Source organism: Camellia sinensis, chromosome 5 (genome assembly GCF_055761805.1).
Source record: "Camellia sinensis isolate YWXY chromosome 5, ASM5576180v1, whole genome shotgun sequence".
NCBI classification, from domain to species: domain Eukaryota; kingdom Viridiplantae; phylum Streptophyta; class Magnoliopsida; order Ericales; family Theaceae; genus Camellia; species Camellia sinensis.
The window spans coordinates 209,557,278-209,575,960 of NC_138965.1; the positions used below are offsets into that span (position 1 = coordinate 209,557,278).

The following is an 18,683-nucleotide window of genomic DNA, read 5'->3' on the forward strand; positions in this document are numbered from 1 at the left end:
AAAAAATATGATCATTCAAGATCTTAACCCATGCAACATAGAAGCGATCATAAGAGATCATAAGAGTCTCTTTTTGTTTAATAGATGTCAACTACTCTCACTCGTATCCAAATTTAAAAGGGAGAGGATTCTCACCTATGTATCCACTATGTCGTATCATGGATTCCAACAATATCTCTAGTTCACTGTGTGAATTAAAAGTGATACTCTTCCAACTAAAAATAGTTAGAAAGAGAATTATCTTGTCGTAATTCCTTGAGTTTATAACAAAGGTAGTCATACATTTCAGACGATAAAGCCCACTTTAAAGATGTTGCTCTATTCACATTAATTCATTTATAATTTTCATGATTAATTTTGTGATTGATTCTACATCCATATAATATTACCGTAATATTATTGGTATTGTGTGAATGATTTTCCGATCACACTGCCCAACTCAGTATTCAGCTGGAGAACACTGGTAGAATAGATGACACCTGACTAACCTGTAATAGAAAGAGAAGATTCCGGTGATGGTTCGTCCATCCGGAGACACTCCGACGATCAAGTCAGTATATCTCTCAAAGATAGTCAAAAGGGCTTAACTCACTAGACAGAATATCAAAAGCATAAAAGACATACCTTAGACCCATGAGGGTACCTCTCTTTTATAGCCAACATAATCTTAGTCCCAATAGAAGCCTAACTCCAATGGACTTAGGATTACTGCTAATTTTGAACTCCCAGTAGTATTAGGATAAACTCTCTAAAAGTTTTATCTTTACCCAAAATGAAGTCTTCTCCCATTCTAGGACTCTTGTCCCTTATCCGCTTATCTCGGATTCCGACATTCTCGCAGATAACCTCGGCCTAGCCGAGATTACCTCGGCATCATGACCATGACACGTAGAATCTCGAGTGGCACTTCGGTGACACCTCGGCCACGTGTCGTCATTCAAAAAATATGTCTCAACAACTGCCTCCTAGGTTCTATTACCTCGGCATCCTGAGGTGATGGAACCTATATCATTCCTTCCTTTAATCATGACCCCGGTTTAACTTCAACTTGTAAACTTTTCTTAAGTTTCAACAAGTGTTAAACATAATCTCGGTTTAACTTCAACTTGTAAACTTTTCTCAAGTTTCAACAAGTGTTAAACAATAAATTCGGTTTAACTTCAACTTGTAAATTGTCCACAAATTTCAACAAGTGTTAAGCAATGATCTCGGTTTAACTTTAACTTGTAAACTTTTCTCAAGTTTCAACAAGTGTTAAACAATGATTTCGATTTAACTTCAACTTGTAAATTGTCCACAAATTTCAACAAGTGTTAAACAATGATTTCGGTTTAATTTCAACTCGTAAATTGTCCACAAATTTCAACAAGTGTTAAACAATGATTTCGGTTTAACTTTAACTTGTAAATTGTCCACAAATTTCAACAAGTGTTAAACATCATCTCGGTTTAACTTCAACTTGTAAACTTTTCTCAAGTTTCAACAAGTGTTAAACATCATCTCGGTTTAACTTCAACTTGTAAATTGTCCACAAATTTCAACAAGTGTTAAACAATAATTTCGGTTTAACTTCAACTTGTAAATTGTCCACAAATTTCAACAAGTGTTAAACAGTGATTTCGGTTTAACTTCAACTTGTAAATTGTCCACAAATTTCAACAAGTATTAAACAATGATTTCGGTTTAACTTTAACTTGTAAATTGTCCACAAATTTCAATAAGTGTTAAACATAATCTTGGCAAGCTCTTCTCTTCTCGGACATAATCATCTTAGGCCGAGATCTTGTCTTCTGGAATCTCGGATCCGAGATCTGGAATCCGGGATCGGCTTACTTAGGCTGAGCTCTTGTCTTCTCATATCCAGTGTTATCTCGGCTTGACAGGTGAGGTCACCTCGGCATCTTATCGCTTTCTCTGGAGGTAATCCCTCAAATCCTCCTTGGTTCGTCCAAGAGCTCGACTATCTCCAGATTTCAGCCCCTTTGGTGCACTACTTCCTGTGTCATTGCGAGTCCTTTTGGACCTCCCTCCATTGGTTGCGTCGAAACAGAGATCCTTCCCCTGAACATGCCGATGTTCATTGGAGTCAGCTTCCTTGGTGCGACGTGTCCTCTATGAATCTCCCCTTCTTGATTCTCCTCGTTCGACCTCCCTTGAAGGCCGGTGAGAATGTTTCTTGGTCCTATCGTGCTGAGGAGGCGTAGGAGTTGTCTTCTGCCCCCCTGCCTGGGCATCTTTCTTGGCTGCTGGAATCGGCGTGTCTTGTGACGAGAACGGTGGCTGGAGGTCGTCCTCGTTATAATACTTACTTCGGTCTAATTTCTTCGGCACGTCGCCCTCCTGGCCGACGCCCTCTTCTCCGTGATTCATATCACGAGTCTCTTCGTTGCAGTTGTCTTCTTTGACGTCAAGGTCAATATGTTTCTCATTCTTAGTAGGGGTGTCGTTTCCAACCTTCTCTTTCTGTCTGTCTTTGGCCATCTATTCTCCTTTCTTTCCCACAGACGGCGCCAAATTGTGTGAGTGATTTTCCGATCACACTGCCCAACTCAGTATTCAGCTGGAGAACACTGGCAGAATAGATAACACCTGGCTAACCTGTAACAGAAAGAAAAGATTTCGGCGGTGGTTCGTCCACCCGGGGGCACTCCGACGATCAAGTCATATATCTCTCAAAGATAGTCAAAAGTGCTTAACTCACTAGACAGAATATCAAAAGCATAAAAGACATACCTTAGACTCATGAAGGTGCCTCTCTTTTATAGTTAACATAATCCTAGTCCCAATAGAAGCCTAGCTCCAATGGACTTAGGATTACTGCTAATCTTGGACTCCCAGTAGGATTAGGATAAACTCTCTAAGAGTCTTATCTTTACCCAAACTGAAGTCTTCTCCCATTCTAGGACTCTTGTCCCTTATCCACTTATCTCGGATTCCGACATTCTCGCAGATAACCTCGACCTAGTCGAGATTACCCCAGCATCATGACCATGACACGTGGAATCTCGGCTGGCACTCCGGTGACACCTCGGCCATGTGTCATCATTCAAAAAATATGTCCCCACAGGTATACATGTTTCTTTTGGCATTGGACCATAGTTTAATGTTTGTAAACAGTGTGTGGAAAACTAGGAGTATCTCCTATTTTTGTAATAGCCTTACAGATTGAAAGTTTGAAACATGCTCAGAGAAGTGGAGATTCATTTTGTGATTATTATGGCTAGGATTGAGTTTATAATATAATTATATACCCACATTTCTATGCGAAAAGATGCTTCATGTTTGGCTCCCCAGAACTCTCTCGTAGGAATCATCCATTAGACTATTTCACAATCTTAACGACACAATACAGAATTAGATATAGAAAACATATCATTTTTCCAAAAATCTCATATATTCATTCATAATATTCTTGATTGATTCCGTATTTGATTTTTGTATTTCTAAATTTATTGTAAATTAATACAACTCATGTGATATATCAATCCACTTCACATGCTCTGAGTTGATGCACAAATTGGGTTTGCTTGCAAGAAGTTAATTAACCAAATAAAATATCACTTATATCTCTCTCCCCCTATATATATAAATAAACAACATGTGCATGTATATGTAGAAATATTGATGACAATTATATATATATATATATATATATCCCACTAGTTCTTGATGTAGGCTTTCTTTCGTTTCATACATATCAAATAAGTATTAGACATAATGATTCTAAAAAATCAAACTTTTATGATATTTTTATATTTTATGTAGAAACGTTTCATGAAATTTAAACTTCTAATTTAAGATGATTATCATGACTAAAATTATCATTTGGCTAACTCCATGTATACAAATACTTCTCAATATATTTCATACGTTGACCACATGAGATCTTCATTTTTCTTTTTATCAGCAATTTTTATTTTTATTTTTATTTTTATTTTTTTTAATTTTATTGATGAGCACATGAGATAGGCATAGTTCAATTTGTTTGACCTCTGTTTGTATCGAGGTAATCAACATTAATAATCTTATAAAATCACTATATCACTACAAGAATTTACACATTTGGCGACCACTTTTGCCGACCAAAAAAATTTTGGTCGCAAAAAAATGACATTTGGCGATCAAATATTAATTAGTCACGAATGATCAATATTTTTGGCGACCAAATATGAGTTGGTCGTAGAAGGTCACATTTTGGCGACCAAAAATGAGTTAGTCGCAGAAATTGGTATGCTTTTCGCGACCAACTACAAATTTGGTCGCCAAAGGTTACATTTTGGCGACCAAAAAAATTTAGTCGCCAAATTTGTACTTTTAGCGACTAATATTTTAGTCGGCGTTGATTGAGATTTAGCGACTAAAAAAATTTGTTGCCGAAGGTACCTTTTTTGCGACTAATATGATGTTTTGGTCGCCAAAAGTGTTTGGGAGGGAAATTTCAAACAGGGAGGGGGGAAATGAAATTTTTTGGCGATAAAAAAAATTTGGTCGCCAAAGTAAAAACGACGTCATTTTGTACCTGGAAAAGAAAAAAAAATTAAAAAAAGGCCCTGATCTCCTCTTTGTCTCCAACTCTCCCTCTCTCTGTGTTCTCTCTCTCAATCGGCTTGCAACTGCTCAAGAATTGTAGCCAATCCCAGTCCAGAATCCAACATTTCTTCCTCAATCTTCTCTCTCGTCTCCTGATCCTCGGCCCTGGCTAGAGGAGTACACCACACAATCTTCAATCGGTTCTGCAACAAACACTTAACAAGGCTGAAATTATCGAATTGGAGATGACCCAAAAGCTTGGTCTCAACTTTAAGATCATCATCATCAAAACCATTCTGTTCTTCTTCCTCGTCAAACACAACAGTAAAACCCATTCTCTTCCTCCTGTTCTTCTTCCTCGTCAAACACAACAGTAAAACCCATATTATCATCAATCATAACATTGTCTTCTTCTTCTTGGAAATTAGTGATTAGGTTCCCAATACAAACCATCTGATCGAAATCATGAATCGAAATAGGGTTCAACAATTTCTCAATCTCCTCCCTCTTATTGGGGTTATTGTTCTTCAAAACACCCAAAACCTCATTAGCGGCGGCGGCGACTGTTCCGGGAGGCTGACCACCGCCCAATTGCTGCTGTACGAGGCTAAGCATGGCCTCATAGGGACATTACAACAAAAAAGGTCTTTGGTGACGAAAAAGCATGACGAAAAAAAATTTCGTCTCCAAATATATATGTTTCAGAGATAAAAGTAAGATTTCGTCTCCAATTGTAGTATTTTTAGAGAGAAAAACCAAATTTCGTCACCAAATACTTAAAATCAGTAAAACAATAGGAGACGAAAATTTTATTCATCTCTATATTTTATTTTTCGTCACAAAAAAATTCCCGCCCTTGAAAAATTTCGCATAATATTTGGGCGCCATTTTAGAGACAAAAATTTTCGTCACCATTGTACAAATTTTTCCGCGAGGAAATAATTTCGTCTCCTATAAATTTATTATGCAAAACAACTTCATTTCATGCTATAATTGAGAAACACTCTTTGTTTGCCCAAATCAGTCCCTATTTTGCAAAGCCCTCTTTGGGTTAGACATGAATACCTGTTTAAATGGATTTTTCTACCACCATTGCCACCACTCCAACACCACCACCATTTCTGCCGCCATGGATCCATTACCACCGCCGCTACTACTACCACCACTCCACCACCACCTCTCTTCCGCTTTCATGTCGCCATTACTTCACTACCGTTGTGACTCTACCATTATTATCACTACTACCACCACATGTCTTCCACTACCGCCATCACCACTGTACCACTGCTACCACTAACTCTCTTCCACCACCACTCCTACCGTCGCCACTTTACCACCACCACCATCACCTTTATATCACCACCGCTACTACTTCACCACCACCATTACCACTATTGCCACTACTTCATCACTGCTGCCCCATCACCACCACTACCACCATCACCTTTCCACCACCACCACTATCACTGCCACACAACTACCATTACCACCGCTGCCGCTACCATTTTTCTTCCATCACCACTGCTTTACTTTACCACTACCGTTGCTGCCACTCCACTTCCACCGCCGCCGCTCCACTACTACCACCACTAGCACTCCACCTCAACCGAAACCATTTAAATCCCTTTATTAAATAGATGTGTTTGAATCGATTTCGTTTGGTTTCAATTTCAAAAACTAATTTTCAAGTTTCAATCCTTATTTTTTAAAATTTTTAGTAAACTTTTTAAATATTTTAATCATTTTTTTAATTGATTAAAATATTGAAAAATTTCACTAAAAATAATAAAAACAAAATATTAATTAAAAACTCAAAAACAATTTTCAAAAATTGAAATAATTTTTTAATACAAAAGTTATTTTAACTCGTTCGAACTGTGCCCATTTGCCATGTCTAATGAAAAAAAAAACCAACAAATTATTCCCAAAATTCCCCCCAAAATTCCCCCCCGTCCTTTTTCTTTTCCTTCTCTTGCTCGCAGTCGCTCATCTGTCTCTCAGTCGTGCTCAACGGCGTAGGGCAAGAGAGGCGGCGGCATGTAGCGGCGTCCAGCAGCGGCAGCATCTCTCTCAGTCGCTCATCTCTCTCTCTCTCTCTCTCTCTCTCTCAGCAGCATCTCTCTTTCTCTCTTACAATCTACATCCGACTATGAACTGATCTCCTCTATTCTCTATTCACCTCGCCTTCTAGCGATCAATATTTCTCTTTGCTCTCATCCCTATTGCGTCTCTCTCGTGCGAGCCAAGTTGAGGAGGAGATGGACCCTCGATCGACTGAGAATGTGTGGTGGTCCTGTCGAAGGTTGGTGTAGTCGATTCGAGAGTGATGCCAGAGGAAAATTGATGGCTAGAGGAAAATCCAGGGCTACACCAACCACCACCACCACCACCACCACCACCACCACTATATCCACCACCATTACATGATGGTAAGCCCTCTTCCTCTCTCTCTCTCTCTCTCTATATATATATATCCTCAGTTTCTTGGTCACTCTCTTTCTCATCTCCCTCCCTCTTTCTCTCTCTATGTTGGAACTTTTAACTTCATATATTAAAATGTGAATGCGTTGATTATTGCCAGAGTTTGAATTTTATTTTGTGCCCATCAGTACGCTTACATGTAGGGGTGTGCGCGATGCGGGTCGGTGCGGTTTGAGAGAAAAATAGAAATCGTATGGCGGGTGGCGGATTGATAAAAGTGTCACTAGAATTTGCCATTTTTCTTATCAAAAACCGGCGGTTCGGTTGGCAAATAATGGCGGATTTGCCTTGGAGGTTCGGCCGGATTGGCGGTTTATAAAAAATATAATTCAAATTACAAAACTTAAATCAAAGAGTAAAAAAAAGACGAGAGATATCGTGATGTTAAGCATCTTGCAAAGCTTTCTTCTGATGCAGCAAGTGTAGCAACAACATAATAATATCAACAACTATGCCATCAGTTCATTACAAGCATCTGTGGAAGCTACAATGATCAAATACAATACATAAAATTCCCCTCGAGCAGTAATGTAATACTATATTCTAAGGTATAGAACAATAAGCAAACTTAAGTAAAAAAAAAATTTTAGAATCCTATAAAACATGATTTAATAGTGGTGCGGGTCGGTGCGGTTTGGAAGAAAAATAGAAACCGGCGGATTAATAAAAGTGTCACTAGAATTTGCCATTTTTCTTACCAAAAACCGGCGGTTCGATTGACAAATAATAACGAATTTGCCTTGGCGGTGCGGTTCGGTGCGGTTTTGGCGGTTTCGGCGGTTTCAGCGGTATTATGCACACCCCTACTTACATGTGGATGTAAAAAACAAAAAATTCAAACAGAGCAATAAAATTAAGGAAGATCAGATTTTCTGGAGGAATAGAGAACTCTTATAGGACATAATTTAGCTCTACCCCAAGATTGGGTTTGTGTAACCTCCTCCATCAAATTGAATTTTGATCTCAACTCAGATCTTCGCCTTGTATGGCATTTGTTTAGTGGGTTTGGTGCTTTGTTCTTTGGATTTGTTTCCTTGTCTGTTTGGTCTGTATACATGATGTATATATAATATATATGCACAAGGTTAATTACATTTGTAATCTCTAAATATGAGATTTGTGTATTTTGATCCCCTTTGTTTAAACTGTGTCAATTTAGTCCCGAATACATAAAAAGAGTTTCAATTTGGTCTATATGTGTAATTTAGATATTAAAATGAGACAGATCACATACTTTGCTGTCAAAGCCCTAGGTTAGATCTCCCTCTTTGTATTTCTTAAAATCTAAAGATGATGGTACCAGGTTTGAGCGCCCCAATTTAAAAAAAAAATCATATATATATATATATGTATATATTCCTACATATACCATAAGGTGTATGTGTGCTTGTGATGAGTTTCTATATGATCTGCTTCTTCGATCTTTATGTCTCGTTTTGCTTATCTACATATTGTGATCTGCTCATCATTTTTATTTCAATCACTTTAGTTGTTTTTAATTGCTATCTAATTGATATCCCTCATCACAAACCCTCATCAGTATGATTCTATTTGTATGTTTATGTATAATTGTTTCAACTATGTGAAAAATGTGTACAATAGTATATGTGTGTGTATGTGTGTGTGTGTGTGTGTTGAGGAATGGTGCTGTAAATCTATATGTATATCAAAACTTGGTTGGTTCCACAAGATATAAATCCAAATTTGTAGATCAAAACTTACTGCACCATTCCTCTATAGAGCTTTACATATATACGTAAATATATATACACACAAATGTACACACCTTAGTTCCACAATGTTTTCAAGTTTGTATTAAATTATACAACCCACTTGAGTTAGTGGGTTCAGCTAAATTTCTCTGGACTTCGAAAAAAAAGTTTTAAAATATATGAGATTTTACTGTGCTAAATAGGTGTTGGGCAAATGTGAACGCTATTATGGAACTTTATGGTAATAGGAAGAGATCAGATGTAGATTGTGTATGACTATTATTGCTGCTAACCAACTCTGAGCCTTTTTTTTTTTTTTTTTTTTGAGTGGAGAGAATAGGAGATTTGTTTAATAATACTAAAGTTGGGAAAAGAGGTCTATTATTATAATTTGAATATAGCCTTTTTGAGTTTTAATTTGCTTTTATGAACAGTTCTGATAAAGAGGAGCCTGATGTTGAAACAGTTACATCCATGTTGGGTTTCCAAAGTTATTGGGATGCCACTTTTGCAGATGAATTGGCAAATTTTCGTGAGCATGGCCATGTTGGTGAAGTTTGGTAAGTTTTGCTCTGACTATTGTCACTTCTCTTTGATCTTCTTCTTTAGGAATTGTAAGTGGTACTTTACTATCTTTATACAATTATTAAGGTCTTTGTTTTGTACCTGGCGGAAAAGGAGTATCCTTGGTAGTTGCTATTAACCATATATTCCCACATTAGAATTCTTTTTCTTCTTTTTGGTTTGTTTTTGTTTGAGAGAGGAAGTTCAACTTAGTTATCACTATAATGTAGTAATAAATTATTTGAGGATGGTATCAATTTGTAAGTGTGAGAATAAGGTTCTTGTTGTTATTGGCTTGGAGCTAAAGGGTAATCACAGGGCTCTCACTAAATACTCTAACAGCATGATTGCTGTTCTAAGCTTTTGTCATCTTTGATCTAGACTCATAAACAACATGGAAGTTATTGGTTTTAGAATTCCTAAAATAAAAAATTTTGAAGTAGAGAGATTAATAGGTATAAATTATAGTAATTTTTTTTCAAAAATTATCATTACATCCCAAATTATATTCTTCAAACTTTCAATGTGTTTAAGTGATAACCATGTGTGTCCCCCAATTGTTGGAAGCGTGTTTGACACAAACGTGACACCTTAGAATTGTCTTGTGTGTTCGTTTTGTTGAACATTATTTGTTTCTATATATAATGGGGAATGTTGGATTTAATTTTTCTGTCAACCCAATACTTGTACAAAATACCCTAAATACGAAAAATAATTTAAGTACTTTCATGTGAAATGATTTGAGCAGGCTTTCGGACAGCAACCAACTCAGTGGCAACATCCCTCAACTACATGTAAGTAGTTACCATGTTGTTTACTTAGGAAAAAGCATCAGGATTCTCGAGCACTTTTCTAATGGATATGTAATACCCCTATTCCGTAATATGTTAATTGGTCCTTAATATGATGTGATTATGTGTTTGTTATGGTTTTGTATGCCATTATGTGAAAATATGTGGTTTTGAATTTCTATCTGTTCACCGTAGGAATATCTGTTTGATTTTACCACTTCGGAAATTAAATTGGAGGCCTTATCGGCCACAGAACCCGAAATTGATTACGCCATTGTGGTTGGCATAATTTTTAGATCCTACGGTGAAATTTAATTGAAAATTGATTCTGGTCAATTTAAACTGATTAAATTGATAAATTAAGTACCCCATTATTTTATATTAAAATATTTGTTAGTGGGGCTTGTTGTATATTTGCATTGCACTCTCCTTTAGCTCTCTTAAAACTCAACATCTGAGTTAGACAATTGAGAGTGAGAGAGAGGTCGGCCTTAGAGAGAGAAGGGAGAGAGTTGTGTGGTTTTGGCTCAAGGCTTGGGAATCTTGAAGATTAAATCCAAGAATTGACTAGAGTTTGGAAGATTAAAGCTCCTAGGTGAGTAACCAACCCCTAACTTATGAATTTGAGTTGTGATTTCGTGAATTGAAGATTAATTTGTGATCTAGACCATGAAAGGAGTTGGTTTTGATGAATTTGAAGACTATATATGCATGCCTGTATGTATTGTTTTGAATTTGCATATTTGAGCTTGAATTACATAAATTATGAAATTGAGCTTCAATATGTTGTAATTCTATGTTTGTACCATGTTAGTACATGATTATGTGAAGTTTGGACCGAAATCATGCATTTAGAGCCTTTGAATGTCGAGATGAAGCTCAAGAACTCAATCTGGAAAACCCAGATTTTTGATGTCCGCTCGAGCGGGGTGATTGCCGCTCGAGCGGGAAAATCGTGCTCCCAGCACTTTTTGCAGAGTTGGATGTCCGCTCGAGCGTAATATTTAACGCTCGAGCGGGGAGCTTTTATAGACAAGCCTTCCGCTCGAGCGCCCTAATTCACGCTCGAGCGTAATTTTGAGGTAACCAGTACTTTTGCAGGCTCAAGGGTCCGCTCGAGCGGGGAAGTCCACGCTCGAGCGGGGACCCTGTTTTCTGAAACTCTGAAAATGCATTCTGTGTTATATTTTTCCGTTCTCCTTCACTTGTAAGCACTCTTAGGCATGCATTGAGCATTGTAAATGAGTTAACGAGTTAAGAATAAAGCCTAAAGAGGAATATGTGAATTAAAGAACGGATTGAACTGTTAGTGACCCTTTTGTGTTCATGAAATGTGTAGGGTCAAGCTCCAGGGCAAATCCACAAGCCGATCACTGTGAGTAATATCGATATTTGAATGCTTGTGAATGTCCAATTGTCTATTCCCTTATAAGCTTTATGAATTGCTAATTGGGATTATGGACGTAAGTCTGATATGAATAAACATAAATGGACCCAAGGTCGTTTTGATAAACATAAATAGACCAAAGGTCGTTTTGATGAACATAAATGGACCAAAGGTCGTTCTGATGAACATAAATGGACCAAAGGTCGTTTTGATAAACATAAATGGACCAAAGGTCGTTCTGATAGAAATGAGTGGACCGAAGGTCGTTTTGACATGAATGAGTGGGCCGAAGGCCGTTTTGACAGAAAGGAATGGACCGAAGGTCGTCTTGATAGAAATGAGTGGACCGAAGGTCGTTTTGACATATATGAATGGACCGAAGGTCGTTTTGATAGAAATGAGTGGACCGAAGGTCGTTTTGACATATATGAATGGACCTAAGGTCGTTTTGATATGAATGAGTGGGCCGAAGGCCGTTTTGACGTAAACGAATGGGCCGAAGGCCATTTTGATAGAAATGAATGGGCCGAAGGCCGTTTTGACGTAAATGAACGGGCCGAAGGCCGTTTTGACATGAATGAAAATCTGAATGGGCCAAAGGCCAGAATGTTTGGAACTATAGTCACTTAATTTGAATTTCGTATAGTTATATAATTGTTAAATAGAAATAAGAATTGGGCCCAAGGCCGTTTGGAACATGTTGTTCTACATTGCCATGTAACTTTTGTATTTGATTTGATATTATTCACTGGGCGTTCGCTCACGCTCATTCATGTCTTTGTAGGTGAGTCAAGAGAAGTCCCAACCGAGCCCTAGTGAAGTCTGTGAGGAGCAACAAAGGTTTTGGAGAGTCAGCCCTCGTGTCTCACGTATGAGACCCGTCTTCGCCCTTGTGTTATGTATTTATATTTGGTCATGTTGGCGAGGACTTTGTGTATATCTATGCATAGCTGTGATGGGTTGACTTAGTTTTGAATGATCCTGCTTGTATAGAACTTATGTCACTATGTTTCTGTCGTGAGTTATTAACGTACATGTGTCTGGAATGTTATGATGTGCATATAAGCACAGCTCTATGGATAAAGTTTTAAATTTTGCTTCCCTTTTGGCTCCTTTACTCTGATGTGTTAAGTCTGTTTTGGTTTGAGGCCGTAGGTAATCTTAGGATTACTGGCCGGTTACGTCCTTAACCCATGGGGGCGGGTTCGGGTCGTGACAGGATATCTTATTAATTCCGTGTTTTTTCCTTCCTAAGAAAATTTACTTTTCTTGCCATCACCTTGTTTTTGTTGTTATATTCCATACATGATACATACCAATTTATTTATTGACTAAAATGTGACTTGCAGGTCTATTAGCAATAACTGCCAGTGGATTCTCTCCGTGTTGAACAAGGCCATATCAAAAACTGTGACATCACTGGACTCGTATGAATTTTCTGATGCTGCTACTGCAGTATATTCATGGTGGCAGTTCCAGTTGTGTGATGTGTTTATTGAAGCCGTCAAGCCCTACTTTGCCAGTGATGCTCAAGCATTTGCTTGTGAAAGGAGTTCTGCACAAGACACCTTGTCGGTGTGTCTGGAATAACTAATTGGATGATGGGTTCTATTGCTATTTGTTTTGGTTGTTTATCATTTATAATGGTAATAAGCTGTCTTAATACTGGAAAGTAACATCAATTAATGCTGCTCCTCAACCTTTGTTTTACTATTTGCAGTGCTGGACAAATGAGAAAGTAGAGTCTGAGATGGATATGGTTGAGTCAGCCGTGAAATCACTCAGGTCACTCAGGGCATTGATGCCTGCAAAAGAAAGGCAAGAAAGGTAAATGTTTAAATGATATGTTCTTTTGTTTTTCATTTTATTGTAATAGAATTTTTATTTTTGGGTTATTTATTTATTTTTTTTCACTCATGAAAAGCATCTAAGCTTTAGTTGTTTATTCTTTTTTTATTCCTCATATTTTAGGCCAGCGAAATATTCTAATGTTTATTTTATGAAATACCTATTTGCTATGTATACAGTTCCATTTCTGATTATACTACTGTGTAAGCCAAAATTCCTTTCCTTGGATTGTAATGACAATGTTTAAATAGTGAATAAGAAAATAAATCGATACGTAGGAGTGAGATTTTTTGAATTGTTACCAACAAATACTTTGGAAATAATATGTACTTGCCTTTTCATAAAGAAAATTCTATGAGGAAACATGAAGACTGGTTAATACTTGGTAATGGGACATGTCCTATACAGAATTTTGGTCATGGAACATTCTGTGAGGGGACATTGATGAGAATGTTCATTATTATTGTTTATATTTATAGTGCTAGTTAGAATTTGATTTGAATTTTTCCGAATTTAAGTGGTCATATGTTGTAGTAGTGACTGACCTTCCAGCATGATTGACATGTGTTAAACAAAGATGTTGGTGGCCCATCTGAGAAGTTCTGGGGTTTACTTCCAGCATGACTGATTTTGGAATCTGATCATTTTGTTTTCTTTTGAGCCATTGAACAGCTGCGTATGCAGCAAGCTGGTCCTGGTTACCTTGCTGTGGCTACTCGAATGCATTTTCAGAGGTATATTTATCTCAAGTCCATCAGATGAAGTTGTTATCATTAATATTTTTTTTGGTAGGTGTGCGTTGGCATTATCTTTTCAAATTGGAAATAAGAATGCATTGTGAATTTATCCCCCTCATTAGGACAGTTGGCTTGGAGCAGGAGATTGAGAGCTTGAAAAAGAAGTTAACTGCTTGCACTAGAGAGAAGTTAAATCTCCAAGAGGAGCTTTCGGAAGCTTACCGTATCAAAGTGAGGCTCCTTACCTTTTTTCACTTTGTTATTTTTTATTTTTATAAGCACTTGCATAGTCCTACTGCCAACAATCTTTTTGATGGGGCTGACATTTATTTGGACTTGTAAAAACATAATTATCAAAACTTGGTTCATAATAATGTTCGTAGACAACTCCTTTTCAGAAAGTGACTTTGCAACTAAGAAAAGGATTAGAACATTAAAGGTTTTAAGGTCCAAAGCTATATAGCAATGGTTTTTCACTGTTTTATTTCCCTAGGTTCATTATTTTTTTAATGATTATTTCCAAGGAACCTATGTAGAGAAGATACAAAATGGTGTCAATAAATCGACATTTAACATTTTTCTTTTCATTATACTCTTTTTGTGTAATACAGAATATATTTTTTGTTCTCACTCTCTCTCTCTCTCTCTCTCTCTCTCTCTCTCTTTCCTTTGTACCTTAGGATCTTCAACCGTTAGAAGATGCGCTATGTGAGCTGGTTACTGCAAATACGTTGACCATTTCTAAGCTCGTCAGCAAGTTTATATACAAAGGGCATGCAAAGCAAGATAGCTTTCATAAAAGGTAACTTAGTTATTGTTGTTTTACTTCAACCTTTTGTTGGCTCTCATTCACCAATTTGTTTTTATATGCATTTCTAGTGCTTTTGTTGTGGATTTTTATATATAAGACTGTATCATGGACAAAGCTCTTGATTTTAGTGAAATTTATTGATGAGCAGAGTAGAGATCATCAACAAGTGTTTTTCTAGAAAAACAGTTCAAGAAATCTTATCATCACTAGTAAGTAAACATGTCAAAAATTATTCCATTTGTTATATATCTATCCTTCTCAGAAAAAAGGTTAATTATACTTTTGATTCCTAAACTATGCACTACGGATCATTTGGTCTCCAACATTTTCATTATGTCAATTTCATCCCTAAAGTATTAAATGTTTCCTAAAGGGGTCCCGTGCTCGACACCATTTGTATTAGCCATCAGAATCAAAACTCAATTTGGAAACAAAATTGAACTTCGTCATCCAAAAAAGTTATCGCAATAACCTTTTTGCTGAAGTATATCTTTTGTTTCCAAATTTATCCTTGATTCTGAGCTTTTATGGATGATGTCAGCTCGAGAACTACTTTAGGATACATTCAATACTTTGGCAATGAAATTAGTACAATTGAAATGTTGAAAACTCAAATGACAAAGAGCATGTACTTTAGGAATCGAAAGTGCAACTAACCCAAACAATAAGTTTTCACTGGTTCTTTTCTTTTATTTAGGAAGAATAAATGGAAACTGGAACAGAAAAGTGGATTGTTGAGGCAATAAGTTCTTTGAAGTCAGCTTCACCAACAAGTCTTAAAATTACTTTACGATCTGTAAGAATAATAATAAAAGTTCTCTTATTTTCATTGAATTCATTTGGAAAATTCCTTGTTACAAGTGCATTATAGCAACACTTAAGATGAGAGGGCACACTTGTTTGTGTCCCAGTTTGTATTGTGTACCCTCTTACAAGTGTACATAAGAGTAATGCTATACAAATAAAAAATTCATATATAATTTTCATACATAATGATGTGGCTTGTTGTGGATCTTTCATTTCAAAACAAAACACTATTGAAGATAGATTTATTTATAATAATGGCAATGTCACATCATTCTTGTCTAGTTTTTTGTATAAATTTTATGTATGAATATAATTTTTTTGTACATAATGAGCATCTATTTCAATTATGACAAGATGTGGGCACATTTACGATACAATTTTATTGAAGTTACGATCCAATTACATCTGATCATAACTCCTAGATAAGACTACGTCACTAATGGTTGGAGTTATGGCCTGATGTAATTGAGTTGTAATTTTGCATACATCAAACCATAAACTTTGAGGTGTGCATCATGCACTCCCTTGGAAGGTGCGCACTACAGATTCAACCATTGTTTATTTCACTCTTAACATAATCTTGTTTGGTTCTTGATTAGATTAGAGAAGGAAGGGTGCTAAAGCTTGAACATTGTCTCAGTCGTGAATTTACTCTCTGTCGTCATTTCATGCGAAGAACTGTGAACAATGATTTCTATGAGGTATATAGAATCTATCGTTTTCATATATTCTAAAGGATAAAATAGGTGTATGATCCTTAAAACATGTATTTGGTATCATTTTTTATTCTTGAAATTTTAATTTTGTTTCTTTTTTTTTAATCGAATTAATTCTATTTCAAATGGACTATTAAAATCATTAATGCAGTAATAATAAAAATCTACATATAATCCTCGAAGTATGTGTTCCGTGTCACATTAGTTCCCCAAGTTTTTTTTAATTCCGTCACTTTAATTCTTATACACTAATGAAGAAGATAAAGCATATTCTTACAATTTTAGGTATTAAATTAATAAAGTTGTCACTTTACAAAACTCAAATTTTAGGAAACATTTCTGATTTTTATTATTATCCTTTAATGATTTAGATGGTCATCTAAAATTGGATAAATTTGACTCAAATTAGGAACTTTATGAACAAAATTGACAAAAAAGCAAAAGTGACACAGAATACGTACAGAAAGGATATAATTTTATTTTATCTTATTGTAAATTATAATTTTATTTTTCAATCATGTAACATCAAACTTGCAGCGTGCCAGAGCTATGCTAATTGACAAAGATAAAAAGCCCAAGGTACGCACCCAAAAAAAAAAATAATAATTTGCGTGTTACCTTTAGCATTCCTATATTAGGCTACTTGCTTTTGTTTCAACATTAACATTGGATCTTGAATTTGTAGAGAAATTTATTAAGGGAAAAAAAAGAAGAAATAAAAGTTATTTTTCTATTTCTTTTTTCATCCATAAATTTCTCCACAAATCTGAAATCCAAGCAAAGCCTATAACATATATATATAACCTAAGCAAAGGAATGGAGGAAGAAGGCAATTTTATCACATGAAACTTGGTATTATATTAAAAAAGTCAACCTATACCAAACTCATATTTCATAAAAAGTCAAAAAGTACACTTATTTAGAATATTCCAAACCACCTATATGTTTTGGGCTAGTAGCCTAACATGCTATTTGGTAGTCATATTGATTGTTTCTGATCTACATCTCTACAGTTATTTAGAAAAACTAATATTCAGTGTAGAATATAAAGATTGGAATCTTAGAATATAAATGATCATGTAGTATGTAAAGTACTTCAAAGCAAATCTGTAATCAGATATGTAAGTTAATACATGTATTAGTAAATTTGATAAAATCATTAATTATGATCATACGCTCCCTTAACTCAGTTGATTGGGATGTCAAATGTTCCTGACTGGTGAACATTATTGTCATGACAGAGTATATTAGAGAAAACATTTGCTTTACATAAATTTTATTTGACATATATTTTAGAAAAACAAAATGCGGAAGCAGTTCAAGAAAAAAAACCTACTTGTTTATTGTTCTTCTTGACAGCAAACGTAAGAATGACTTATGTTCACTTCTTAATTTGTGCTGTAGTTTCACTTTAATCAAACAATACCATCATACCATGAATCCACAGCACAACAAAAGCTCTCATACACTGAGAAAATGTTAGAATTTTCCCCTCAACTGAAGTTTGAACAAATAGTTATCGTTATTTAGGTTCTTTGGATTGTAGAAGTAATTACAACAATGAAGAGGATTTGTCTACAATATGCCTGAAAAATATGAACTTGTACTACTTTGAACCGTGCTTGTAATTTGATTGTTACTATGACTTGTTTCTTCTTCTTCTTTTGTTTTTGTTTTTACAGTGGGAGCCTCCATAAAAAAGGAGCTGGATGCCCTACATAAAAAACAACAACAATACTGAACAATACTCAACCTTGTTAACACCAGATGTTCTTTTTTTTTGAAATTGATGCTAATTATGTTAGATTTTTGTTGGAATGAATTGTTTTTTATTTTTTGGGGTTTAGAATAGGGTTTTGTGAATTGTTCCTTGTTTTTGGAATCAATGTTGCTGCTGCTGAGTTATGTGTTGAAACTTGGATATAGAAAATTTTATAATAAGACCTGTTTTGATAATGAATTCGTCCTATTTTGATTATGAATTCGCTAAATATTACAAGTGTATTATTTTCCTGCTTTGGCGACCAATTTATTAGTCGCGACAAATAAATTATTTTTTTTGCAAAAAATGACAATTGCCGACCAAGAGTTTTGGTCGCAAAAAATACATCTATTGCCGACCAAAAATTTTGTTGATCGTGGAAACTCACTTTTGCCGACCAACAGTTTTGGTCGCGAAAAGTAACAATTGGCGACCAAACTAAATTTGGTCGCACAATGTCACAGTTGGCGACCAAAATTTTTGGTCGCGAAATGTCACAATTGGCGACCAAACTTTTTGGTCGCGAAATGTGTCAAT

General features: G+C 35.8%; 1 protein-coding gene and 1 long non-coding RNA gene across 3 annotated transcripts; both read left to right on the forward strand.

Annotated features, from left to right (window-relative positions):
- Positions 1 to 6,315: 6,315 nt before the first annotated feature.
- LOC114297017 (valine--tRNA ligase, mitochondrial 1-like) lies at positions 6,316 to 13,430 on the forward strand. 2 transcript variants are annotated; one of them, XM_082868087.1, is made up of 5 exons: positions 6,316 to 6,959; positions 9,158 to 9,283; positions 10,036 to 10,081; positions 12,815 to 13,111; positions 13,186 to 13,430. In XM_082868087.1, exons 2-4 carry the CDS (start codon positions 9,178 to 9,180, stop codon positions 13,053 to 13,055), a joined length of 393 nt encoding a protein of 130 aa, XP_082724213.1. In that variant the 5' UTR covers positions 6,316 to 6,959; positions 9,158 to 9,177; the 3' UTR covers positions 13,056 to 13,111; positions 13,186 to 13,430. The 2 variants fall into 2 exon arrangements, with proteins under 2 accessions (XP_082724213.1, XP_082724215.1); XM_082868089.1 differs by lacking the exon at positions 6,316 to 6,959 and having other exon boundaries at positions 9,048 to 9,283.
- Positions 13,431 to 15,886: 2,456 nt separating this feature from the next.
- LOC145790343 (uncharacterized) lies at positions 15,887 to 18,340 on the forward strand. Its single transcript, XR_014329027.1, has 3 exons — positions 15,887 to 16,369; positions 16,922 to 16,963; positions 18,067 to 18,340. It is a non-coding gene; the product is annotated as an uncharacterized LOC145790343 (long non-coding RNA).
- Positions 18,341 to 18,683: the final 343 nt, after the last annotated feature.